This window comes from Malus domestica, chromosome 02 (assembly GCF_042453785.1).
Source record: "Malus domestica chromosome 02, GDT2T_hap1".
In the NCBI taxonomy this organism is placed as follows: domain Eukaryota; kingdom Viridiplantae; phylum Streptophyta; class Magnoliopsida; order Rosales; family Rosaceae; genus Malus; species Malus domestica.
In genome coordinates this window covers 7,324,477-7,349,609 of record NC_091662.1, presented here as the reverse complement: position 1 = coordinate 7,349,609, position 25,133 = coordinate 7,324,477, and the positions used below count along the sequence as shown (strand labels likewise).

Sequence of the window (25,133 nt, the reverse complement as noted above, 5' to 3'; positions counted from 1 at the left end):
TAAAAGATAGACAATTTAGATCATTAAAATACATTATAGAGTAAGCTCTACAAAAATGTGTGTCAAAAATGTGTAAAAAAGATAGTGCTACAAATCAGCCTCATATATATAAATAAATTATAACTTTTCAATACATTGGAGTAAAAAATATTGAATTTTGAAGATGAATGGAGAAAATTTAAGAGAATATATCCTCTCCAGATCTTTTCCACCGAGGTCATCGGATCAAGTGATCCGGACCTTTCAAATTTCATCCAACGGCTAAAAATTATTACAACTTTTAAAAGATCAAAACAAATATGCCGTTGGATGAAATTTAAAATACCTGGATCACTTGATCCGTTCACCTAGCTCTTCTCCAAATTTAATTAATTTTTAGGAATTAAAATAAAAAACGAGCATCATCAAAATGATGTGCATGATGTTGTGGCGGGTCCAAACCTCCAGAAAAAACCCCAAAGAAAAGGAAAATATAGTTGTGTGCTGGATGGATCACTAAAATAATAATATAAATAGCCCCTCCAGTCAAACATAAAGTGCCTTGCCACATCAGCAACCACATAAAAAGGAAACTTCTTGGGAAATCTCAACCAAATCTCATCCCCACCGTCCAATACTTTACCAAAGTTAGGTAAAATCCATTCACACCCGTCGACGGTTAAAAAAAACACAACAAAGAACTCCTCGGCTAGGGCAACGTACTGGGTGTAACGACTACTAGGCTATGTTTTCAGCTTTTCCTTCTTTATGTCTCTCGGAACATGACAAAATAAAAAAAATAAAAAAACGTTGCATATGCTCTTCAATTAGGGTAAAATCTTGAGTTTAATCATAATTATGTCAACTTCTCTCTATATATCTCTTGTCACGTGACAAGTTTTCATCAACCTACCTCTTTCATTAGGTGACCTTTTCATCTAAGAAATAAAAACGTGAGCGACCATCTTATCTTATCATCTCTATGTTTATCTCGCAGATCACAATTTTATATCCACATTTCTCATCACCTAAAATTGTCACTATGAGAAAGAGATAACCCTACGTACAAATGTACAAAATCTCTCCTAAACTACATTTATAATATTTCACAATTCTATAGTTTTAGAGAATATAAAAAAAGGAACTTTAACGAAAAGCTCCCGGTACTGTTCACTTTAACGAGAAACCACATTTTTACACTAAAAAGTCAATCATGGTACTATTCACTTTATCCTTTATTTTGTTATTATCATTAAAATTCAAAGTTTTTAAGTCATTTTCATTAGTTTTCCTTATAAAAAAATGTTGTAGATAGTGTTTTACCGTAGGACGGAAAGCAATCATACTATATATTTTGGTGCGAGTTCAATTCTCATTGATTCTACTCCCCCTAACAACTTACTATCTATTTCATTAACGCTATCGTTGTACTAAAAATTGTTATTTACTAAATTCTTGTAAGAAAATTCCTAAAACTTATTGTACAATAAACACAACCTAATAAACAATGTAGTATTATTAAATTCACTAAATTTACATAATGTATGGAGTGACGTTTTACATGTAAGGTAAAAAAAAAAAACCCTAATTTATTGTAAGGTACAATGTTAATGATTGTATATGTTATAATTTGAACGAATTAATACTCATTATTTACATGCCACATGATTACTATCACACACAAATACGCCTCTTATTAAGGGTTAGGATCACCTTAAATTTCTTTCAAGCATACAAAACAAACATATCATTTGATGAATAAATTTAATAAATAAAATTCTGTTTTTGAAATGCCCTACTTTGATTCTTTATATTAAAAATTGATTAATGTCATCTTCCATGTTGTGCTCGTACATAAATAGTTTTCGCCGTCAAATTTTTACTGGTATGCTAACGTGGATTCCATAGCTGAGAGTTTCGAAAACAACAAAAACCATTTGTGGTGAAAACCTGTGAATTAATCAATTGACCCTGACACTGCCAAGGGGAAATCTGAACTTAACAAGAATCTGAGGTGAATTTGGTGGCGAATTTGATAATATAAATTTATATAAAAAACAGATGGGGACAGAGGGACTGATTAGGAATTATCATTAATCAATGTCTGCAGACGGTATAATCAGTTCAATCCGTTAACGTTTTTTTTTTTTGGTTGAAACTTATACGACTTATTAACTTGATAAAAAAAACACGAAAATAATAAATTTTGGATCAATTCATTAACGAGTTAGGTCATTATTTGATCACCCGTTAACGAGTCAGTTGTTATTAGGTCACCCTAAAAGCTCTAATAAGATATCGTTTGATAGATCTAGACATTATTAGGCATGACAATTTCTAGCATGACTTGACAAGAAAAGACACAACCCATTAATGAATCGAATCGTTATTAAGTCGCCTGTTAAGAAACCTTTAAGATAATAAATTTGACACGACCTATTAAGATAAAGGGTATGACATAAAAATACACGAATACGAATCGCTTTTCATGCTTAAGTATAACATACGCTAATGAATATGATCCATAAATACTCAATGATGGTGTTTAATTAAATTAATCCCTGTTTTCATATTGTTAATCCTTTTGTTTTGTTTTTTAGCCAAGTCTGAAGAGAAGCTGTTCGAGTGAGAAGGAGAGAGTGAAAGCTCTGCCTTGCTTTGCTTAAGTCTATTTCATGTAGGGCAGTTGATTTCATAAAGTAATAAAAAAGCTGTCCGAGCTTTGTTTGCTTGCTTTGCTCCCTCTCTGGTTTCCCGGCGACACGTTAGTTTCTTTTTCTTACACTTCGATCCCTTCAACAATTCCAACTTCACAAAAACCCAACTTTGCAAACTTTGCAAGAACGCCAAAACCCAAGAAAAAAACTTTAACCAAAAGAAAAAACACAAAGTTTTGTCTTTGTGTGATCATCTATGTACCCTTTTCGTTTCTGGAGTTTATACAAATAACCCAGTTTCCAATTTGCTTAGTTTTTTCAGCAGGTAGGAGTTTTTTTTGCTGATTTGAAAGCTTGAGCTGCAAAGTTGTGAGTTTTTTTTTACTGGGTGTGGTTTTGTATTTTGGTTGGTAGGCTTCATCAGGAATTCAGAGAGGTTTGCTATGATTTGAGCTGTCTGGTTTTGAAAAGGGCAATGACGGGTTTCTTCAAATTTGGTGAAATTAGAAAAAAGTCAGAATCTTGTTGCATTTTTGAGATTGGTAAAGGAATTGGTTATCTGGGTTCAATGTGAATTGGAGAAGGTTTTGAATTGAAAGTGGTTGTTGTTCTTCAAGCTCTTTTCTTTTTGGAACAAGTTGTACTGCAATTACTGGGTTATGGGCTGCAGGTAGACGAGCAAGAAGTTGAATTTCTGTGAGAAAAATCAATCAAGTATTAAACATGAAGGTTCCCACCAATGGGTTATTAGCAAATTCTGGGGAAGGTGAGGCTTCCTGAATTTTGGAAAATTTAGTCCTATGTTTGATGTTGTTTATTAATTTTTGTGAGTTAGCTTTAGTTGGATGCTTTTGAAAGGCTCTCTTAACTTTGATTTCTGCAGAAAGTGGAAGTACTTTTATGGTTGGGGATTTGAAATTTTCATTCTTTGATTGCACTTCATATGATTTCGACTCATAAATTCAGTATATGAATTGATCACTTTCCAAAGAATTATGTAATATTTCTGTGCAGAGTTCTTCATACATAAATGATTTACGGTTCTTAAAACATAATTTGAACCACTTTTGAAATAAACCATATATTTTAACACGGCAGATCTTGTGTTCTTCGAATCTCATACGGATAATTAGGCTGTTGTGGCTGAATTATGCAAATATTGGATGATCTGTTAATTTTCAGATATCGTATGACATGGTGTCACGGGAAACAAATCTGTTTTGAGAAGTTGATCAGTTGACATTTAATTATCGTGTCAAGAGTTTTGACTTATCTTCAACGCTGATGAAGTTTTGTTTTGTCTGCAGCCGGAGAACAAAAGAGAATTAATTCGGAGTTATGGCATGCTTGTGCTGGGCCATTGGTTTCTTTGCCTCCGGTTGGAAGTCTTGTGGTGTACTTCCCACAAGGCCACAGCGAGCAAGTGCGTCTTTCTCTATATATGTAAAGAAGCAACAGTTTTTCTGAGATTTGGGTTTCTGATGGAATTATCATAACTATTTTGCAGGTTGCAGCATCGATGCAAAAGGAGACTGATTTAATACCGAACTACACCAATCTTCCGTCTAAATTGATATGCATGCTTCACAATGTCACATTGCATGTATGATAGTTCCACGCAGCTACTTTAGAATGATGAAGTTTATTTTACGGATGTAAAGCTTTTTTGTTTTCTGTAACATGGTTGATTTTAAATACATTACTCATGTATCTCTACATTCGTTTTATTGTACAGGCTGATACCGAAACAGATGAGGTCTACGCACAAATGACTCTCCAACCAGTAAACAAAGTAGGTCAGCCATTCTTTTTGTGAATTAAGCAATACTTTACCCGCTTCCCCTTTCACATGTAATCATGTTTCATGTTCACTTATTTGCAAAACTGTTTGAAATTCGGCAGTATGAGAAGGAAGCATTGCTGGCATCTGACATGGGCCTCAAACAAAGTAGGCAACCTGCTGAGTTTTTCTGCAAAACTCTTACAGCTAGCGACACGAGCACTCATGGTGGATTTTCTGTACCTCGTAGAGCAGCTGAGAAGATCCTCCCACCTCTAGTATGTAAACCTTTGAAACTTAAATTGTTATTTGAAAATATCAAAGAAGTCGGTGTAGTCCATTCCGTGTAGTGGTAACTAGAAGCAGTTATCTTTGATAGGATTTTTCTATGCAACCACCTGCTCAGGAGCTTGTTGCAAAAGATTTGCATGATAGTGCGTGGACATTCAGACATATCTATCGAGGTATTTCCCTCTTTAAAACGTACTCCTAGTGTTCTCGTCCTTCCCCAAAAAGCATAAATTGTTTATGCGTTTTTTTTTTCTTATTAGATATTTAGATGCAAATATCTGAATTTTCATTCTAACTGTGTAGCAATTTCATTCCAGGCCAACCAAAACGGCACCTGCTGACTACGGGTTGGAGTGTTTTTGTTAGCAACAAAAGACTCTTTGCTGGAGATTCTGTTCTTTTTATAAGGTATGAAAGACGTTTTCAGATAGATGATTAAATTCGTCCCGATATACTTCCTTTGGTTAGTGAGTGACAACAACCTGGTTGTATGTAGGGATGAAAAATCTCAGCTTCTCTTGGGTATAAGGCGTGCTCATAGACAGCAGCCAGCTCTCTCTTCATCAGTCATTTCCAGTGATAGCATGCATATCGGCATTCTTGCGGCTGCAGCTCATGCTGCTGCAAATAACAGTCCATTTACCATATTTTACAACCCAAGGTAACACTTGGATGTTTAGATTTTCTTGTTGGTTTTTAGGAAATGTCGTCTGTAATTACACTTTGATTGGTTCTGACAAAATTTATTTGATCTTATAGGGCAAGCCCTTCTGAATTTGTAGTACCTCTAGCCAAGTACAATAAAGCGATGTATACCCAAGTTTCACTTGGCATGCGATTCAGAATGATGTTTGAGACTGAGGAGTCAGGAGTACGCAGATACATGGGCACAGTCACTGGCATCAGCGATTTGGATCCTGTTAGATGGAAAGGTTCCCAGTGGCGCAATCTTCAGGTATTGATTAGCCATTCATATGGTATTTAGGCTTTAGCTAAGTTTACATAACGTTGTGTGCGTCTATATCTGAGTGACACTTGATTGGTCTTTTTTTTTTTTGCTCAGAGTTCATTTTGCAGCTCCCATTACCAGATACAGATTGAATCGAAATTTTCTAGGCGTTCTAGACATGTACTTAAGCTTAACCAGATATTGATGTTCTTTGTACTTTTAATAGGTTGGATGGGATGAATCAACAGCTGGTGACCGGCCTAGCCGAGTTTCAATTTGGGAAATTGAGCCTGTTATAACTCCTTTCTACATATGCCCTCCTCCATTTTTCAGACCCAAGTTTCCCAAGCAACCAGGGATGCCAGGTAAACCATATTGACAAGTTACCTAGATTCTTTGAAGTTTAGAGTCTTCAAAGTCGAGTAACTCGTAAGGAATATGTTTAAAAAGTTAGCTTGAAGAAAAAATTTGCCAGTGGAATCCACAAACATTGTATGTCCACATGTATCATATCCTGTCGGAAAATCTGTTTGTAATCGAGTCCTTTTGCAGATGATGAATCCGACATCGATAATGCTTTCAGGAGAGCCATGCCTTGGCTTGGAGATGAATTTGGCATGAAGAACTCGCCAAGCTCGTTTTTCCCTGGTTTGAGTTTGGTGCAGTGGATGAACATGCAACAAAATAATCAGTTTTCAGCTGCTCAGTCTGGATTTTTCCCATCCATGGTCCCTCCAACCGGCCTGCAAAATAACCTTGGTACTGATGATCCATCCAAGTTATTGAGTTTTCAAGCCCCGGTGCTGTCTTCGCTCGGTCTCCAGTCAAATAAATCAGCTCCACAAAACCATGCTAGTCAAATGCAGCAGCCGAATGTGACATGGGCTCAACAGCAGCAGCTGCAGCAGTTGATGCATAATCCTATGAACCAACAACAGCAAAGTAACCCCCAACAGCAGCAGCTGCAGCAATTATTGAATTCTTCGGTGAACCAACATCAGCAAAATCACCCCCCGCAGCAGCAGCTGCAGCAATTACTGAATTCTTCGGCAAACCAACATCAGCAAAATCACCCCCAGCAGCAGCAGCAATTATTGCAGACTCCAACGAACCAACAGCTCCATAATTTCTCCCATCAGCAGCAGCAGCGGGAGCCCCAACAACAGCAAGAGCTGCAAAACTTGTTGCAGCATCAGCAGCTGCATCAACAGCAACCACAACGGCACCAGCAACAACAATTATCTCAACCGAATCCGGTAAATAATGGTTCTGTTGCTCCTAACCAGGTCCCGGGCCAAAATTCACAACAACCAGTTATGTTCTCCCAACATCAACAGCAGCAATTACTAACAGGGAATACCCAGCAAGCTGTCCCTTCTTCTAGTAAGAATTCATTTCAGTTGCCAACTGGACAACAAAATTCACAGCTCCAGCAGCAGCAACTAGAACCGCAACCAAGCCTCTTACAAAGGCAGCAGCAGGCAGCACAATTGCAATCACCCCCACATCAATTGTTGCAACAGAGTGTGTCACAGAAAGTACAGCAGCAGCCACAAGTACAGCAATCATCTCCGCAGGGCATCTCTGAGCAACAACTCCAATTACAGTTGCTGCAGAAGTTTCAGCAACAGCAGCAGCCACAATTACTCTCCTCGTCAAGCTCACTTTTGCAGCCTCAACTCTTACAGCAGCAGCTGGCCCGCCAACAAAACCAGCAGTTACAACAGTTGCCTATGACTCAGCATCATCAGCAACAGCTAAGTGGCAACGGCTTCTCGACGGACAAACTTCTCAACAACTTTGCAGCTCCTTCGATGATGCAGTCACAACATATGCCTTCCATCCAGCCCCAGAACCAGCACAAGCCACTTACAGCAATCAGAAGCCATTCCGGTCTTACAGAAGGCGATGGTCCATCATGTTCAACTTCCCCTTCTACTAACTGCCAGATGTCCCCATCAAACTTCTTGAACAGGAATCAGCAAGGAATGGCCATGTTGTTGGGGGATTCAGTGGCCGAACCGGCTCATAATTTGGTTCAGGAGCTTCAGAGCAAGTCTGATGTTTGGGTCAAACATGAGCCGCCCAGCTCAAAAGGACCAGACCATATAAAATATAAAGGTACAATCACTGATCAGTTGGAAGCTTCATCATCTGGAACATCGTATTGTCTGGATACTAGCACAATCCATCAGAACTATGCACTTCCCACCTTCTGTTTGGATGGTGATGTTCAATCGAATCCTCGAAGCAGTCTTCCATTTTCCGCTAATATTGATGGATTGGCACCGGACACTTTGTTGTCAAGGGAATATGACTCTCAAAAAGATCTTCAGAACTTACTGTCTAATTATGGTGGGACGCCAAGAGACATTGAGACAGAGTTATCCACTGCTGCAATCAGCTCTCAGTCATTTGGGGCACCAAACATACCTTTCAAAGCTGGGTGCTCAAGTGATATTCCCATAACTGATGCTGGAGTTTTAGGCAACGGATCGTGGGCAAACCAGGCTCAACGTATGAGAACATATACAAAGGTTTGTCACTCTACTGAATAATCTTTGGTTTGTTCATTTTGAAGTGAGGTGCATTTGTCATGAAACTTGTAAACCAACTACGCTGCAACTGGAGGAAACTTCATCGCACCTTCACGGATTCAGCTAGTATATAATGATAATCTTATGACTCTTTCCATTTAGTTTTTTTGCTGTTTCAACAATGTCAAGATTTCGTGATATATATTCATTTTCTTCATCAAAATACCTTTGCTTAATACTGAATTCAACAATTTCTAGGTTCAAAAGCGTGGATCTGTGGGAAGATGCATTGATGTCAACCGTTATAAAGGCTATGATGAGCTCCGGCAAGCTCTTGCCCGCATGTTTGGGATTGAAGGGCAACTAGAAGAGCCACACAGAACGGACTGGAAACTTGTATACGTGGATCATGAAAATGAGATTCTTCTCGTTGGTGATGATCCATGGGAGTAAGTTCAAGAACCCTGCAATAGCAGATAGCAAAACCTTTTGCCTCTCCATTCGCTTTGCCTCATACATTCCTTTTTTAATTGCTTTTAGGGAGTTTGTGAGCTGTGTCCAGAGTATAAAGATATTGTCATCCGTTGAAGTACAGCAGATGAGCTTGGATGGAGACCTCGGCAACATTCCAGTCCCCAATCAAGCTTCTAGCGGAACTGCCAGTGGAAATGCATGAAGACCTCAGTATGATGATAACTTTGCAGCCTCGTTTTACCGGTAAGGGTTCAAATATTGAAATGATCAAGTCTTCAGCAGATGAATTCCCGTCTGGTTTGCAACTGAGCTGTAATCGTTGTGAACAGAATTCCTCTCGTTCGATGCTAATACAACAATCAGAATTGGAGTCTCCCCAATCATCGAGGGACAAAATTGTTCCTCGTCCGGTGTGGAAACTACTGGTTCCTCGAGTTTGGTTAGTTGAGTTCCTTTAACTTCCGGTAGCAGGTCAGCCGAAGCTCGAAGACACCTCTAACACAACGGTGACTATAGTCGTAGTCCTTGCATATATTGTTGTAAGCTTCATAAGTGGGGTTTTTGATGCGGTATGGCGGGATGAAATGTATAATACGATCTTTCTTTCTTCGAGACCGATTCGACATTCAAATTATCGAATCAAAGAGATGGAATATAGAACTCAAGTTATAACTCGTTTCAGATGTAATGGCCCCAAGATTTCGATCACAAAAGAATCACGTCGTTAAACACCAAAACCTCCGTTGGTTGATGAAATTTCCGGTGGAGGTAAGATTTTCCGGCGAAAGCTAGAAACTTTGATATATAAAAACCCGAAGATTCATTTCCGAAACTGTTTCAACCGCAATCGTTATACTCCAACTGTTATTACATTCAGAAGTACAGAGAAGGCAGTTGAGGCCCTCAAATCTATGTGATTAGAAAATGTCTTAAAAGAAACTCTGCGAGATACTTCAAAAACTTGAGCTCATCTAATTCAACAACTAAGAAAGAATGGCGATGACATCCGAAGCTCTCAAGGCTATGTACTCAGTACCGTCTTTGCCCTTGAAGTCATTCCCTGCATACTTGGAGTACAAAACTGTGCTTCCCTGGGATATGGATAGTGGTTTCCTGTTTCCTTCCTCATCAAGAGTACCGGGTCCGACGGCAATCACCTGTTACATCATAGGCAGAGCATGAACAACAATGTCTCACAAGAACCTCATCCACAATAGCATAAATGCCTTGAGCTAAGATGAAAAGTTTCATAACCCATTACCGTGCCAATGGAGGGCTTCTCCTTGCTAGCCTCTGTCAGCAACAAACCTCCGGCAGTCTTTAACTCCGCCTCGGCAACCTGCATTGGTTGTACATAGGGTCAAGGCAATCATGAACCTTGGTTCAAACATAAGAGAAAATGAAAAGTAGCCAATAAGCCCATATTAGGGTGCGGAAAAAGCATAAAACTGACAATTAGTAGTGTGACACTGGACGTATAATAGTAAGGAAGAGACAATCAAGTGTGACTATAAGCCAAGCCACATCGTAGCTCTAAATGTTCGTCAATACTAATAAGAGGCCTAACAATTACCAACGGCCTGGGACTGTTATGAGATCCTTCCAATTTATGCTTCAACAACAAACTCTTGAAACAATTTATTACAAAAGTTTCAAGTTTCAAAGGGCAACAAACCTTGATTAGAACTCTATCATTCAAAGGCTTGAGATCCTTCACATCTTCGGTTTCAAGAATACCGACTATGTCATCATCCTTCAGGATAAGATGCTTCGCACCATTGAACTCCACCTCTGTCCCAGCATACTTAGAGTATACAACTTCAGCACCTGTCTGTACCACAGAAAGCAATCAGTAAACAGAAAAACTAGAAAATTATTTACTGTAGCTGAATAGGATTATGCGGAAGACATCACCAACCTCCACACTGATGCCCACTTTTGTCTTCCCAATTGTGTTACCCTCTCCAACAGCAACAACTTCACCTCCTTGAGGCTTTGTCTGAGCTGTGGTTGGAAGTAAAATTCCACCGCCGGTCTTCTCTTCCACAGTCTTGATCTTCACAAGCACTCTGTCGCCCAAAGGCTTAATTGAAGTGTACTGCAGAATCCAATCAGAACCCATTAACATCAGATAACCTAGAATAGCATGGAATCGACAAATTCAACAAAGGAGCTAACTTTATCAAACAACCAGCACAAGAAACAAGAACAGGCATACTTAAATCGAATTTTGAAACCTAACGTAATAGAAACCTTATCCAGAACAAGTTTTCGGGTCAACAATCATAACCCAATAAGCAAAACCAGTTTCAAATAGCAATTCTTCGTTCGACAAGATGAAATGGGTAGAGATTAAAATTCAAATTATGCATTCATACACATTAATCAAACAATTATCACCCCTAAATTACACATGCAAATAGCAAAACTGCCCAAAGCAACCAAATTTTACCCTCAAACAAAATGAACCATACAGAACAAAACCAAAGAAAAAGCCAAAGTAACAACCTTGGGAGCGACGGTGGTGGCGGCCTTGACAGCGAGGCCACGGAAGGAGCGGTGGTTGACAAGTGAGACACATGCCGGAGACCCGAACTTGAGGTTTGAAGGTCTGAGCCCTTCAAACGAAGCCAAACTCCTGGCCGAGATCGACGATGCGGTCAGCTGAGCTGCTGCCATTTCTGCAACAAATTACCCAAAATCAAATTCATCTATTCGCCATAAAACATGAAACAAAATCGTATAGAAACGCGCAACAGAACAAAACGCAGATAAATACGATTGAAACGACAGCGGAAATGGAGATTACCTGTTGAATTTGGAGGGCGGAGAGAGAGGACGGAGGAGAGGTTGATGGCCTAGTAGAGTGAAGAGGATAAAACCCTAGAGTGTTTGCAGATTGCAGGCTTTTGGGTTTTATCAGTTGTTAAAAGACGCTTCTAGAACTCCTTTGTTTTTGTCCCCCTCTTTGGTTGCAGTTGTGGTTCGGGTGCCTATTCAATTTGGGTGGGTCAACGGTACCCGCCCGAGCTCACAGCCTAGAGTGCACTCGAAAATGGGCGCAGAAGTGGGCATCTCTCTACGTGGGTAAGGTTGGGCTCATTCTCTAGTTCTAAATTTTTTTCGTGTAAGCTTGGAAATCCTCTTCCGCAAGCACACTCGTGTCTTCTAGCATGGATTTGGCTCCACCCTAAACCCTAAACCAAATTTAGCTACATATTTCATGCATTCGGATTATAATTCATTTACTTTGAATCTATCATTGTTCACATTTAATATATTTTCGACTTGTTAGTTCATAAGTTCAACAACCCAATAATTTTGAAATCCTGGGTTCGTTCCTTTAGGTAATAAAGTTATTCTCAAATAGCTAATACATGTTGAAGAATATAAGAATCTCATATTAGAAAACTTACAAAATTAAAAAGAATTTGATTTTTGGGAAGTATCATGATCATCCAATAAGAAAGGCTTCAATTTTTTTTTAAATAAACGACTGGAAGACCTATTGATTCTAACAACTGATTGCAGAGTTTATCTTTCGGACCTAGCAATTCATAGATGAAAAAATGACGTACATATTGTTTTATTCCACTTCTAATCAGAGCGATTAGAAAAATTACAATCAATTTGTTGTGCAAGTGATCCAATGCAACTTGGAAAGCAAAATAGGGATCCGTTTCTTTGAAATCTTGACACTTAGTTTGTAGTTAGTTGTGTGCAAGTCACACCGCGGGATAGATATTAATTCCAAGTTGGCGGCTAGATGACCATGAATTCAAGAATCAGGTGATAACTAGCTAGTTGACTGTCAATTTAGTTTCCCACACTATTGATTGTCAATTTAATTTCTTTTTTTTAATCATATTCCTAAGTTCCAGAGACTTCAAATTCAGCTCATATATGTATAAGATCGGCAAGAAAACGCGCGAAGTGGTGGCAACTAAAATGATCGTTTAATAATCATTTTGGTTTTATCTAGAGAAGAAATACAGAAGGAAAATAAGAGATGAAGGATGGTGAGAGAAATGTATAAGAAAAAAAACACACGGAAAACATTAAAAATCAAAACGAAAATTTATTTTGAGTTGTTTTCACTTTTAAGGTTTTGTTTTCATTCATTCATCCGTTATTTCTCTTATATATATGCATTCGTCATATCTCAAGCAGAAAAAGTGAAAAGCTAAAAAACAAAAGAGTTATAAACCGACGTAGAAGAGAAGTTTACCTTGACCAGAAAGATAAGAGGTGTTCAAAATCACTTACGCACTGCAATGTTTTTTTCTTTCTTAAATAATAACACGTGATTGAATTGAAGTACTACCGCTAAATGAATTTAAGTTCTTCTAGAACTAATTGGTCTCGTTGAAATTACTAAAGCTAATTCAAAGAACGTTTACGTATTGAACAGAAAAAGTGGAACAAATTAAGACCCGTAAGTAGAGATTTAGAGGAAGAGACAAAGCACAGTGAAGAGGCATGCACCATGAATGGGGTTGGGAATCTTCGGATAAGCTGAGGTTTTAGCCTTAGATGATGAGAAATTTTTCATTGTAATGGGAACACAAGTGGTACATCATATGTTTTAATAGAAGTAGTAGAAAATTTTATTTTTTAAGGTATTAAATTTTTAGTACACATATCCTATCATTTGTTTAGTGACACGTGATGTACCACTTCGTGTACCGATCACACTAAAAAATCTCTCTTATATGACGCAATCCCAAAGACCTTATGTTGCATAGCGCAAGCGTGCTTGCGTCATCACATATGTGGGTTATATATAAGTTTAGCAGTTTCTGAGAAAGATTAGAGCCTATTTGGTACTCTACTTGAATCCAACTTTTTAAACTAAAAAACAATTTTCAAGTTTTAGGCCTTAAAACCTTGTTTGGTAGGACTATTTTCAAAAACTGAACTCAAGACTAATTAAAAAATATAGTCTATTATCTAAAAACAAAAAAAAAAGAAGAGTTTTTAGAGTTTTTAAACTTAAACTCACTTATTTCTTTTTCTCCCTCCCCCCTTCTCACTCCAAATCTATCTCTCTTTTCTTCTCTCTCTCACCCTTGTCTTTTTTATTTTTAACTTTTTTTATCATCCAATCCGTTCTCTTCGTTCTCTTCGTTTTCTCAGTTCTTTCTCTCACTCCTCTTCCTCTCTATCTCCTCCGATCTTCTCACTTCTTTCTCTTTACTCCAATCATCTCTTACTTTCTTTCATCATCTCTCCTCTTTTTCTCTCGACCTCCTTTTTATGGATCTTTTTATCTAGTTTAAGTTGTAAAATTTAAAAAATTTAAATCGCATACCAAACAAATTTTTGAGTCTTAAAGAAAATTGTTTTCAAGAAAAATTCTTAAGAAATGTTTTGAAAAATTATAAAAATTTTCAAATATGATACCAAACAAACCCTTAAATTTTGAAGACAAATTTGACAAGTGCAATACGACGAAGCTGGGAAACCGAGTAATCAATTGGAACTTTGGATAAGGACGACCAGATTAGAATTAAAGTGAAGACGAATACGTTCGTCAATGAAAAAGCTTTGAATAGCCAGAACTACATCCTAAACAACTATGTTCCAACAAGGCAATTGGAACCATCTGGACCCGAGAAAGTGAAAGGTTCCACGCTTTTAACTGCAGCATGCACTTTCTTTGGAGTCGAACTCTTAAGCAAAGACACAGTTTCTTCTTTAGTTACCAAACTGACCTGGACTAACCTAGGAGCGGATCTACCTTGGGACAAGGTGATCAGTTGACACCCGCAAGCTCAAAAATCTTTTATAACAGAGATGGGTGCTGCCCTTTAAAAATATGAGATGCCGTTGAAAAGTGTCTTCCATCTGCTAGATGAACTAGTGTAGTTGCTGACCTCATGTATTTGTATATCTTGCTATGGGCATCTGTTGATAGCATCACTCAATATACATTGGCATCTGTCATCAAACTCGTTAAAAAACTATTGACATCAATCGACATGCTCACTCAGAAAGTGTTAGCATTTGTCAACATGCATGTAATATAACTTGACAATTAACTTCAAGCTTACTAAAACTCGATAAAATGCTAATTTGCATGTTATTATGTCCGCACAAAAAATTGCACGTTGTACGCACCATTCTTATAAACCTCCAAATATTTTCAGAATCTGCTTCTAGACTTGCCTTTTCATTGTTGTTCAGGTTTGTCCCGCGGTGACGCTGCTACTAGACTTACCCCTTCACTGTTGTTCAGGTTTGTCCCGCGGTGACGCGTAGTTGAAGTTGAATTGATATCGTAGTGTAGTTGTTGAATCAAACTTTTGGGTGTGCTGAAGCTATAAATGTACCTATTTTGGTCTTTAAAGAGAAAAAGACGTACGGCGTTGACGCTTTTTGATATCATTTTCAAATGCTTAGGTTTGTGATGACGCATTTGGGCACTCAATTTGTATACTACATTAGTTTATAAAACAGACAAAGAAGCATGTGTATGTAGTGCACAATTTTATTCTATTGAAATGCAAATATTTGGTTGATACACTATTGATATATCGTGGATATTACTAAACTTAATACTTTTTGAATGGAACATTTCAGCTCATAAGTGTTTTTACTATATGTACTTTATTATAAACACGTTGAGAAAAATGTTTTTTGAAAAAGTACTTGTCATGTGGTTATTTAAAAAACACTTCTATAATATATAAACACTTTTAAGCATTTATGCTTATAGGCATTACGGGTTTCTGGTCGTTTCATTCTAGAAAACAAGTCTCAAACAAACTTTTTCGTTAATAAACATGACTGCACTTTATAAATAATCATTATTTAACACTTGTGTTTACATATGTACCTTGTATGTTTATACTAAATTCATAATTTATAATTGCGGGTTGACGATCGAGTTTGAATAATTCTTAGTAACTTGCTAGTGAGTGAACTAATTCATAGTAATAGTCTGTATGTGCATATATAGATGATGGTTTTGGACTTCATTCTTCAGTTCTACCATCTTTTTTCATTATTTGTTTAATAAGCTTGACAATATCAAAGTGAGAATCACGCGCGTGCTTATTCTTATTTTAATAACAGAGGGCATGTTTATATATATAAGGATTCGAAAATATACGCTTTTGATACACATTTTAACACACATTTTGTAAAGCACACTTTGCAAAGCATTTCAACGATCTAAATAGTGTGTGTTTTATTGCATCATTCACGTGTCATCTTTGCAAAAAATTAGACAAATCTGAAACCATTATGACATTCATTTGTACTGAAGAAAATGGACAAATACGATTTTACAAGAAACACTAAATTTAATTCAGTGGTCATATAGTTTTGAATTTTGGGGATTTCGGTAGACATGATTTTTTAAGGTAAGACATACAAGATAGATTATTGGATCGTTAATATACATTATGAACTAAGCTCCACAAAAACATGTCAAAAGTATGTGTCCCCAATCCTATCATATACATATATATATGCACCGTTGAAAACTTAGCTCCTTTGTTCTTTATTTTCTTTCTAAGCGATTATGAACTTTTCCTTTTCTTTTTTTTTTTATCAATGTGAACTTTTCCATTTTTTTTCTTATCAATATGAACTTTTCCTTTTAATTAATAGTATCTTGACTTTCCTTTGAGATAGAATGTCTATAATCACATCAGAATCTTCGGATCCCTTATTATTATATCGCTCTCACTCCTTCTTTTTTTTTTTTTAATTTATTATTATTAAGGAGTTAAGAATGTTCAAAATTATTACAATAATTTAGGACATAAAAATTTTCAATATTGAAACTCAAGTGTGGAAGCTAACACCCTATCATTGAAATATTGGACCACATGCTATTATATCGCTCTCTCTCTCGTTATTATACAATCTTATGTTCAATTTTGACAAAAAGTTATTAGGTAATGTTTATGTTTGGGTGTAGACGAGATTAATTCAATGCAATCCTATGTTTGGTACTAAAAATGAACTATAATTCCGTCATTTTGCAATCTTGTTGGATAACAAACTTGTTTTTAATATACAACGGTATAGTTACACTAAGGGGTGAGGTTCAAACTCACCATGCACGAGAATCAAACTTAACAACATTTCATTACAATTGAAGAATAATAATACTAAACCGCAATATTAAAGTGGTGTCGAATTATTAATCCTTAGAAAACGCATGATAACTAACCTTAATTATTGCGCAAACTGAAAACGTGAGCCTAAACTCAAGTATTAGAATCGAACTCGAGACCTTGGTGTTCAGCTCTCAATACTTCCAATTGAAACCTATGTTACGTTAAACACAAAATATTATTAAAATTATTGTAATTCATTCTAATTGACATTGTTAATAAAAATCAAATTCAATCTTAGGTACCAATAATAATCCATGGGAACATTGCGAGTCCAAAATTTTCCCAAATTAGTCACTTGCTTTGATTTTCATATTTTTCCAAATGAAGAAAAAAAATTAAAAAAATATGGGGTACAGTGCACGAGCCGCAGAGGAACAAATAACACACGTGCTTCGAAACCCGCCTCTCTGAGGCTCTTCCCCCGCGTAAAATTTCGTACTGCCACTCTCTGAAGCCGCCATTTGTCCCTTCAAATGCCATTCCCCAGACGCGGCTAATAAGTATTTGACCCACCCGCAGTCCTCAGTCAAATCCCCCTTTCCTCCCACACTCCCCCCCCCCCCTCCCCCACATATATATACCCACCGGCCGCAAATTCCATAAACCCCATAACCCACAAAGAACACAAAGAACTGAACAAGCACTTCTCGCAAAAGCACTTTCACTGCATGTCAAACCACTTCTCCAAAATCTTTGATACGTCGTCGTCGTCGTCGTCGTCGTCCATGCTGAACCAGACGAGCGGGGAGCCCTCCGAGCGAAACGACGTCAAGTACAAGGGCGTCCGCAAGCGTAAGTGGGGCAAATGGGTGTCGGAAATCCGCCTCCCCAACTGCCGCGAGAGAATCTGGTTGGGATCCTATGACACGCCAGAGAAGGCGGCGCGTGCCTTCGACGCGGCACTCTTTTGCTTACGTGGTCGCACCGCCAAGTTTAATTTCCCCGACAACCCGCCGGATATTCCTGGGGGAAGGTCGCTGAGCCCTGCCGAGATCCAGGTCGAGGCGGCGAGGTTCGCGAATTCGGAGATTCCGAGGAGCCACCAGTCGATGTCGGCGCCGCAGGCTGAGTGTCAGTCCATGTCGGAGTTGCAGGCCGAGTCTCAGTCTCCGTCCCTGTCGGAGGGCAGTGGGACCGCCTTCATGGACACTGATTTTCAAGTGACTCCAAACGAGTCGCTTTCGGACCTGTTTGGTTCATTCGGGTCGGGTAATTACGCCACGGAGTACGGTTTGTTTCCGGGATTTGATGAAATGAACGGTCAGTTTTTCAGTCCAGCATCGGCGGCACCAACGCCGGCCGTTGATTACGCGGAAGAGAACTTGGACGGTCAGTTTTTCAATCCGGCCCAGGAGTCTTTCCTCTGGAATTTCTAGAGAAGTAGAGAAGTAGAGTACAAATTAAAATTACCAAAAAAAAATAAAAAATTAATTAATTAATTTTTAACGGGTCGGAGCCCCGAATAGTTTTAGTTTGTGGAGCTTTGATTAAAAACCCGGATTATGGATGAACCAATTTTTGTGCGGCCATCCCCTTGATTGAATTCATTGTTCATGTTATTGGTACAAAGAAATTTCCCACAGATGGTGTAGATTTTTGTGAACTTTGTATTTATTCATTGAGAATTCAGTGGAAATATGTCTTTAATTCATGTTTTGGACTGAGCAATACTCTAAACTATTTTCATCTTTCGAGAAAAAAAACTTGCGTGTCACATAGTCAACAAGTTTAACCTACGTCTCTTATTCAACATTCTTTTTTATCTTAAGCGATGTACTCTTATAAGTTAAACTAAAAAGAAAATGTTTAAACTCAAAATACAGTGAATAAAAGAACAATACGTTGTCTTCAAAACTAATCTACCACTTGCAATCTCTTTTTTTATTTTTTACTTAAAAAAAATATGAACGAAAGGGCATTATAATCCCTTTGTATAACACTCTAGTATGCACCCACGTTTTAAACAAGTCATGCATCTTAATTATATCTCGTTTTAAACAAGTCATGCATCTTAATTATATCTCAGTCCAAATCCAGAGGGTCCGGCAGTAGTGAAAAGGCCACCTAACCAATTACACCATGGGTGCTTCTATCCGAATCCAACTATCCAACAAAACGGTATTGCTATTTGCTTACCTATGCAATCACAAGTTATCGGGACAACACGTGACATGTTAAAATAATATTAAACGTCACTAATTCACTTGTAATGTGCAATGTTCACGTTTGGCCAAGGTCTCGTTAGCGACAGTCTTCTTCGGAGACTTGAATTTGAACTAAAATCAAGACTCATCTCATAAAACTAAAAGAATACCAGGAGATGGTCAAGTTTTGTTAAGGGAATAGAAATTTGCTAAATCATTTAAGTTTGGTTGTTATACATTGACAGATGGAAAATCTCATCCCTCAAGCTATATATCATTCTCTGAGATTTGAACTACTAGAACATTTATATATATATATATATATATATTTTTTTTTTTTTTTGCACAAACGATATTATCTACATTAAGGGAGTGGGAAATTAGGCTAAGCCTCATAATGAGCTAGCAATAATGTAGTTCAAATTCACTGTCGGCGAGAATCAAACCTAAAATCTCTTACTTACAAGTGAAGATGAATACTACGAGACTGTAGTACTAAGTGACAGAAATTAAAGCTGCAGTGCCTTTGAACACCGACTACACTGATAGAAACCCTAGTTAATTTACAAAACAAGATACTTAGATCATCATGCTAGCTAGTATAACTAATTTCATGGTACAAAATTATTAAGAAAAACCTAAACTCTACTCGCAAACTGCTTCCACAGCCAGCCACTTCACAGCATCACCGCAATTTGTTGAGCCAAATTTGCTGTCAGAAACATCGATCGAGCACTTCCCTTTGCCCACACATTCGTACAAAATCATTAGGAAAAAGAAATAAGAATTTCTTAGCTATAGTAATGTAAATAGAAAATTAGGGTTCATGAAATTTAAGTTGACAGAAAATTTAAGAGTTCAGAAAAAAAAAGACTTGCCTTTTGAAGGATATGGACAATGCACTTGCAGAATCACAACTGCCTTTATCAAATGATCCACATGCAGGTTCCTTGTGGATTACCAAAACTAGCAAACTTGGTTGCAGAATTGGACGACCTCATGCCAATTCCACTGTGTGATTCTCATATGCATGGGCACAGACAGCTCCAACTTGGATAGTTAGGAAATTCACAAGAGATGGATTGCCACCAAACTCCTCAAACAAAACAATTGTATTTTCCCCGTCTTGCATAAAAGATCGAGGAACATGGTACCTTCAATACAACTCGTTATTAAAATACTAAGTAAATAAACTTGAATGCGAAAAAATAGAAAGTTATTACCATCTTTGGGTAGGATTGCCACAGTTGAAGGAATACTTCTTGTTATCATATGAACCACAGTAAGCACAAGCATCGAGACTACAACCAGTGTCGTATGACAAATAACTCGGCCAATATCGCCCGATACTATGACCACTGATCCAAGCGTGACCTTTACCTTGTAAGTCCACGGCAATTGGATCAGTTCCAAGAGGAGCTTTGAAGGTTGCCTAAACAAAATCAAACAACAACAGATGTTATAGTTTGTCAAATTTAATAAGTAATCATATTTGAGTTAAATTTTTGTATATATAGTAGGTATAATTACCTTGTACTATGTCAGCATCCGGTTAACGAGTCAGTTTTTTGTTGTTATACCAGCTAGGAGCGTAACGAGAATCAGTACTGAAGAGCTTGTTTTTCAAGCCATGAAGTCCAACCTTGTATATATGGCCATTTGTGTGCGGATAGAACTTTGATCACAGTTTCATCACCATTTTGTCCCACAAACCAGTACAAAAGGACAAGGAATTCCAGTTTTGATCTCTTCAAATTAACCTCCGTAATTCTAATATTATTCAAATTAGGATTCAAAGTTCTAAATAAAATGAAAAAACTAATCACACTTAAGTATTTGTTTTTAACAATATAATACTAACCGGAAATCCAACAGTAGCACTCCACAATGAAATAATGTTCTTTCCAGGATGTAACTTGACATTTTTCTCGAAAACATAGTTGAAGACGTAGTATTGAGCCCATTGAGAACCTATGAAGGATGAGAAAATAAATAACCTTAAAACAACAAATTTGTAAGTATATTAAAGATTAATCAAGAAACAATATTGGTTAATCTTACCAACATATTCCCCTTTGACATATGCAAGAAGAATAAAACCAGCGTCATTGACCCTTAAAGCCATATTCTTGCTCCAGATTGGTTCATATTTCTTGAGATGAACACTGGCCAAAATTCAAGATAAATAAATTAAGTAAATCAAACCCTAAATATATATATATGGAAGGAAAAAACAACTTGAAAATAAAAATAAAAATATCTTCAGTACCTTGTCATGTACCAAGAGGTCGCACTTGGTGCGATGGCAAGTGCCTTCGCCCATGAGTGATAGGTCTCGGGTTCGAGACTTGGGAGTAGCCTCTCCATAAATGGGGGTAAGGCTAGCCGACATTCACCTCTCCCAGACCCTGCGTAAAGCGGGAGCCTTGTGCACTGGGTACGACGACCTTGTCATGTACCAAAGAGAATCACCAGAATCGTTTCCAGCTTCTTTTTGATCCATAAGTTGATTTGCAGTACCTTCTCCCATTGCAAGGAGTCTGGTGTCATCAATGGTCTCAGGCCTCCACGACCAAGCAAATGATTCGGGTTCATCTTCAGCTTTGTTCACTACCTTCACCTTAACTGTTGTTTGTGTGTTGACCTAAAAATATGTATGCAAAAGAAATTCAGAAATACTTAATAAACCAGATTACACACACACACACATATATATATATACATGAAACAATAGTTGTGAAAGTTTTTTGCAATTAATCAGGAAGAATACCAACAGACCAGGCAGGAAATGGTGTACGTATTTCCTCGAACTGCTCTCACAAATTACACGCTCTCTACTAAACGAAAGTCCTATTGTTCGTTTGAGCATGGAGTATTTGCAAGAGAGGAGAAAGTGCACAATTTAGAGGTCTGTTTTGTCCTCTGCTTCTACAGGTTAGTTTAATTTATCGAATTCTAGTTTTGATACTTGTATGATTTGTGGTTCATGAGCTTAAACTGTTTAACTTATGTTTTTTTTTAGAGTAAATTGTACAAATGGTCCCTCAACTTTAATCAAATTGGAGCAATGGTCCCTCAACTAAAAATCCATTACCATTGGTCCCTCAACTTATTAAAATGTGTAGCTATAGTCATTTTCATCAATTTTGTCAAAATTTTGTCAAAATAAGCTATGTTGGAATGACCATTTATATAATTAGGGTCCCTTAACTCATCAAAGTGTATAATTATGGTTCTTTTCGTCAACTATGTCAAAAAAATTGTCAAAATGAGTTATATTAGAATGACCATTGCTACAATTGGGTTAAAGTTAAAGGACAATTTCTCCACTTGAATTAAAGTTCAGGGACCAATGGTAATAGATTTTTAGTTAAGGAACCATAACTGCACGTTTTGATAAGTTGAGGGACCAAAGGTAATGAATTTTTAGTTGAGGGACCATTGCTCCAATTTGATTAAAGTTGAGGGACCATTTGTACAATTTACTCTTACATTTTTATAGGCTTCCGGAACAGAAGATCATGAACAACCCTAATTGGTAGTTGGCAAGGCAGTTGGTGTTCCACTCTTGCATTTTCTACTTATGATTTTCACTCAAGATCTTTGTTTAATTTTTTTCTTTTTTTTTTTTGAGAATTCTTGCAAGTTGCATCCCCTTTTTAAATTCGAATGCCATAATAAACATGAGTGGGTGTGAGGAAAAAAAAAAAAAACGTGTTTGAAAATCACTTCCCTTTGTCTTAAATTAAGTGCTTTACTGCCTGTTAGGTTGCCAATAAAATATGAGCATATGTGTATGGGGGTTTTGTTTCTCTACGTAGCATTCCTGATGTGTTTGGTCGTCCAGCTTCATCAGCTGGCTGATGTTGTTGTAAATTTAATCTTTCCTGTTCCTGATGTATGCCTTTGGGCCATGCTCTAATTTTCAGTCATTTTGGTGTTCTGTTGTACGCCTTGTGTTGCAATTTGCTTGATTTTCACTAGACCTGCAGCTGGTTTCATGCATATTTCCTGGGAAAATTGTGGCATGAGCAAACGAAAAGCCAGAAGCAGTAAACAGCTCCGGCGATACAGTTCTTTCAACCTTGCGTATATGGACCTTCACAAGGGTCCTCTTATTATTCATCTTCCCATAAGATGAAAGGAGAGTGAATTATTTCATAGTTTAATTGTTGCAACATTTAATTAATTTGATTCCATGGTTTGTTCTATTATCTATGTTATGTAAGACTTAAAAAAAAGAGTAAATTGTACAAATGGTCCCTCAACTTTAATCAAATTGGAGCAATGGTCCCTCAACTAAAAATCCATTACCTTTGGTCCCTCAACTTATCAAAACGTGCAGTTATGGTTCCTTAACTAAAAATCTATTACCATTGGTCCCTGAACTTTAATTCAAGTGGAGAAATTGTCCTTTAACTTTAACCCAATTGTAGCAATGGTCATTCTAATATAACTCATTTTGACAATTTTTTTGACATAGTTGACGAAAAGAACCATAATTATACACTTTGATGAGTTAAGGGACCCTAATTATATAAATGATCATTCCAACATAGCTTATTTTGACAAAATTTTGACAAAATTGATGAAAATGACTATAGCTACATATTTTAATAAGTTGAGGGACCAATGGTAATGGATTTTTAGTTGAGGGACCATTGCTCCAATTTGATTAAAGTTGAGGGACCATTTGTACAATTTACTCAAAATGTAAAGTCAAGAGTAGTTGGAAAATTTGGTACAGTTCTAAGACACTGCTGACTGCCAGAAAGAGGATCCTTCCTGGTCCTTCCATAAGAACTCGTGAGTAACTAACATTTACCTTGGTCAATGCCATTTTTCTTATTCCAACGTTTTCAGCCGAAGGTAGCGTTTTCAAGGGGTTTAGAGCTCGTTCGGAAGTATTTTAAAATAATTGAAAGCGTTTTTAGTGAAAATGTTAATAGAACTAATTTTCAGTAAAAGCACAAGTGAATTCTGAAAAAAATACTTAAGTGCTTACCGGAAGAAGCATATAACTGAAGTTTTTTCTAAGAAGCAATTCAAGTGCTTCTTTGGCATCGCGACCTCTGACCCTATCGATCTTATGTTAGCATTATTCGACGACGAGCCCATTCATCGAACTAGGCCTTGATGCACGTAACTCGACCCAACACTAATATGGCTCATATGAAGCTCAACTTGGTTGGTGAATATTTGATCAACTTGTACAAGACCAGGACAAAATGGAGTAGTTTTAACCAAAAAACAAAGAACATAATGGAGTAGCAAAAGTCCATACATGGCCAAAAGGTGATATCGCTTTCGAATATTAAGGTGAAGGTAAAAAATGGTACGTCGACATCTTACATCTAAAAATTATAATTTAAAAAGTAGAAAGTTGAGGTTGAAGGGTACATGTTTTTTCAATATATTTTAACTTTATGTATAAATTTTAGTTTTTATTTATATTTTAATTGTTGTTTTGCAATTAATAATTTAATGTTGTCAACATCTTGACGCCCTCTCATGTGTATATGATTCTTAGGTCGTTGTCGTTGGCCACTGAAAGAAGTGTCGATTTAGATTGGTTTATTGTTTTGTGGCGTTTGAGACACTAGGAAGAATTAATTCGTTGTATATAAATTGTTCTTGTAGACTTTCGTCATAGTCTTGTTTACTTTTATATGAAAATAAATTTACATAGAATAGATTTACCGCCGTCTGTGATAGATCCAAAATTTGATGTTTATGTACGGGGAAATATCGCCACACATGGTTTTCAAGGCCCCGTCGTGGTTTGTTGACGTTTTTGGAGCTTTCTCTTCTTGTAAAACATGTACTTAACCAAATGACCAAATTGCCCTATGCTGGTAATACAATAGTAAAGCCTTTCCCTTTCTTTGAATTGGTGTTCCTCTTTATTATATGAAAAAGATTAGAGGCTTTCATCACCACACATAAAAAAGTAAAACAAATCTTATTACTAAATATCTCTCAATATTAAATTATTAGCCTGAATTATTCTGAATACATAATTACATATTTTAAATTTATTCAAAATGTTTGAGTAGATTCTTTGAATAACAATTTAATCTTCTCAATTAAGAGTTATTTACATAAGCCTGTAAAAATAGTAATAATGTGTGTTTCTCGAAATATTTAACAACTTATTATCAACATTAACAGATCAGAATATGCTTGATGT

At 37.0% G+C, this 25,133-nt stretch overlaps 4 protein-coding genes across 6 annotated transcripts; 2 read left to right on the top strand and 2 right to left on the bottom strand.

Moving 5' to 3' along the window:
- The first annotated feature begins 2,577 nt into the window (after positions 1-2,577).
- LOC103451341 (auxin response factor 19-like) lies at positions 2,578-9,341 on the top strand. Of its 2 annotated transcripts, XM_070807349.1 has the most exons (15): positions 2,603-2,961; positions 3,051-3,402; positions 3,944-4,059; positions 4,144-4,239; positions 4,372-4,428; positions 4,539-4,694; positions 4,796-4,880; positions 5,025-5,115; positions 5,204-5,368; positions 5,467-5,662; positions 5,883-6,021; positions 6,209-8,193; positions 8,452-8,642; positions 8,734-8,910; positions 8,997-9,341. In XM_070807349.1, the coding sequence occupies exons 2-14, from the start codon at positions 3,360-3,362 to the stop codon at positions 8,867-8,869; spliced, it is 3,456 nt and encodes a 1,151-aa protein (XP_070663450.1). In that variant the 5' UTR covers positions 2,603-2,961; positions 3,051-3,359; the 3' UTR covers positions 8,870-8,910; positions 8,997-9,341. The 2 variants fall into 2 exon arrangements, with proteins under 2 accessions (XP_008388980.2, XP_070663450.1); XM_008390758.4 differs by having other exon boundaries at positions 2,578-3,402.
- A 129-nt stretch (positions 9,342-9,470) lies between these two features.
- On the bottom strand, positions 9,471-11,802 carry LOC103451330 (20 kDa chaperonin, chloroplastic-like). Its single transcript, XM_008390748.4, has 6 exons — positions 11,477-11,802; positions 11,176-11,348; positions 10,586-10,765; positions 10,343-10,498; positions 9,929-10,006; positions 9,471-9,824 (listed from the first exon to the last, which is right to left on the bottom strand). Exons 2-6 carry the CDS (start codon positions 11,344-11,346, stop codon positions 9,651-9,653), a joined length of 759 nt encoding a protein of 252 aa, XP_008388970.2. The 5' UTR covers positions 11,347-11,348; positions 11,477-11,802; the 3' UTR covers positions 9,471-9,650.
- A 5,623-nt stretch (positions 11,803-17,425) lies between these two features.
- LOC103406846 (ethylene-responsive transcription factor ERF017-like) lies at positions 17,426-18,435 on the top strand. The gene is given in 1 exon segment (NM_001328748.1): positions 17,426-18,435. A coding segment is annotated over 1 exon segment (708 nt). The 5' UTR covers positions 17,426-17,467; the 3' UTR covers positions 18,176-18,435.
- Positions 18,436-19,316: 881 nt separating this feature from the next.
- Positions 19,317-21,962, bottom strand: LOC103406959 (beta-galactosidase 15-like). 2 transcript variants are annotated; one of them, XM_070807345.1, is made up of 6 exons: positions 21,213-21,962; positions 21,005-21,108; positions 20,805-20,914; positions 20,474-20,713; positions 20,167-20,375; positions 19,317-20,097 (listed from the first exon to the last, which is right to left on the bottom strand). In XM_070807345.1, exons 1-4 carry the CDS (start codon positions 21,308-21,310, stop codon positions 20,699-20,701), a joined length of 327 nt encoding a protein of 108 aa, XP_070663446.1. In that variant the 5' UTR covers positions 21,311-21,962; the 3' UTR covers positions 19,317-20,097; positions 20,167-20,375; positions 20,474-20,698. The 2 variants fall into 2 exon arrangements, with proteins under 2 accessions (XP_070663446.1, XP_070663447.1); XM_070807346.1 differs by having other exon boundaries at positions 19,317-20,375; positions 21,213-21,587; positions 21,722-21,873.
- Positions 21,963-25,133: the final 3,171 nt, after the last annotated feature.

Coding starts and splice junctions, on each gene's coding strand:
- LOC103451341 (XM_008390758.4), top strand. CDS start 3,360: ATGAAGGTTCCCACCAATGGGTTATTAGCAAATTCTGGGGAAG. Junction 4,695..4,795: donor AGAAGATCCTCCCACCTCTA/GTATGTAAACCT, acceptor TATCTTTGATAG/GATTTTTCTATGCAACCACC. Junction 8,643..8,733: donor GTTGGTGATGATCCATGGGA/GTAAGTTCAAGA, acceptor AATTGCTTTTAG/GGAGTTTGTGAGCTGTGTCC.
- LOC103406959 (XM_070807345.1), bottom strand. CDS start 21,310: ATGGAGAGGCTACTCCCAAGTCTCGAACCCGAGACCTATCACTCATGG. Junction 21,109..21,212: donor ACCTCTTGGTACATGACAAG/GTACTGAAGATA, acceptor AATTTTGGCCAG/TGTTCATCTCAAGAAATATG. Junction 20,915..21,004: donor TGTCAAAGGGGAATATGTTG/GTAAGATTAACC, acceptor CATCCTTCATAG/GTTCTCAATGGGCTCAATAC.
- LOC103451330 (XM_008390748.4), bottom strand. CDS start 11,346: ATGGCAGCAGCTCAGCTGACCGCATCGTCGATCTCGGCCAGGAGTTTG. Junction 10,499..10,585: donor AAGTGGGCATCAGTGTGGAG/GTTGGTGATGTC, acceptor TCTGTGGTACAG/ACAGGTGCTGAAGTTGTATA. Junction 10,007..10,342: donor ATGATAGAGTTCTAATCAAG/GTTTGTTGCCCT, acceptor CAACCAATGCAG/GTTGCCGAGGCGGAGTTAAA.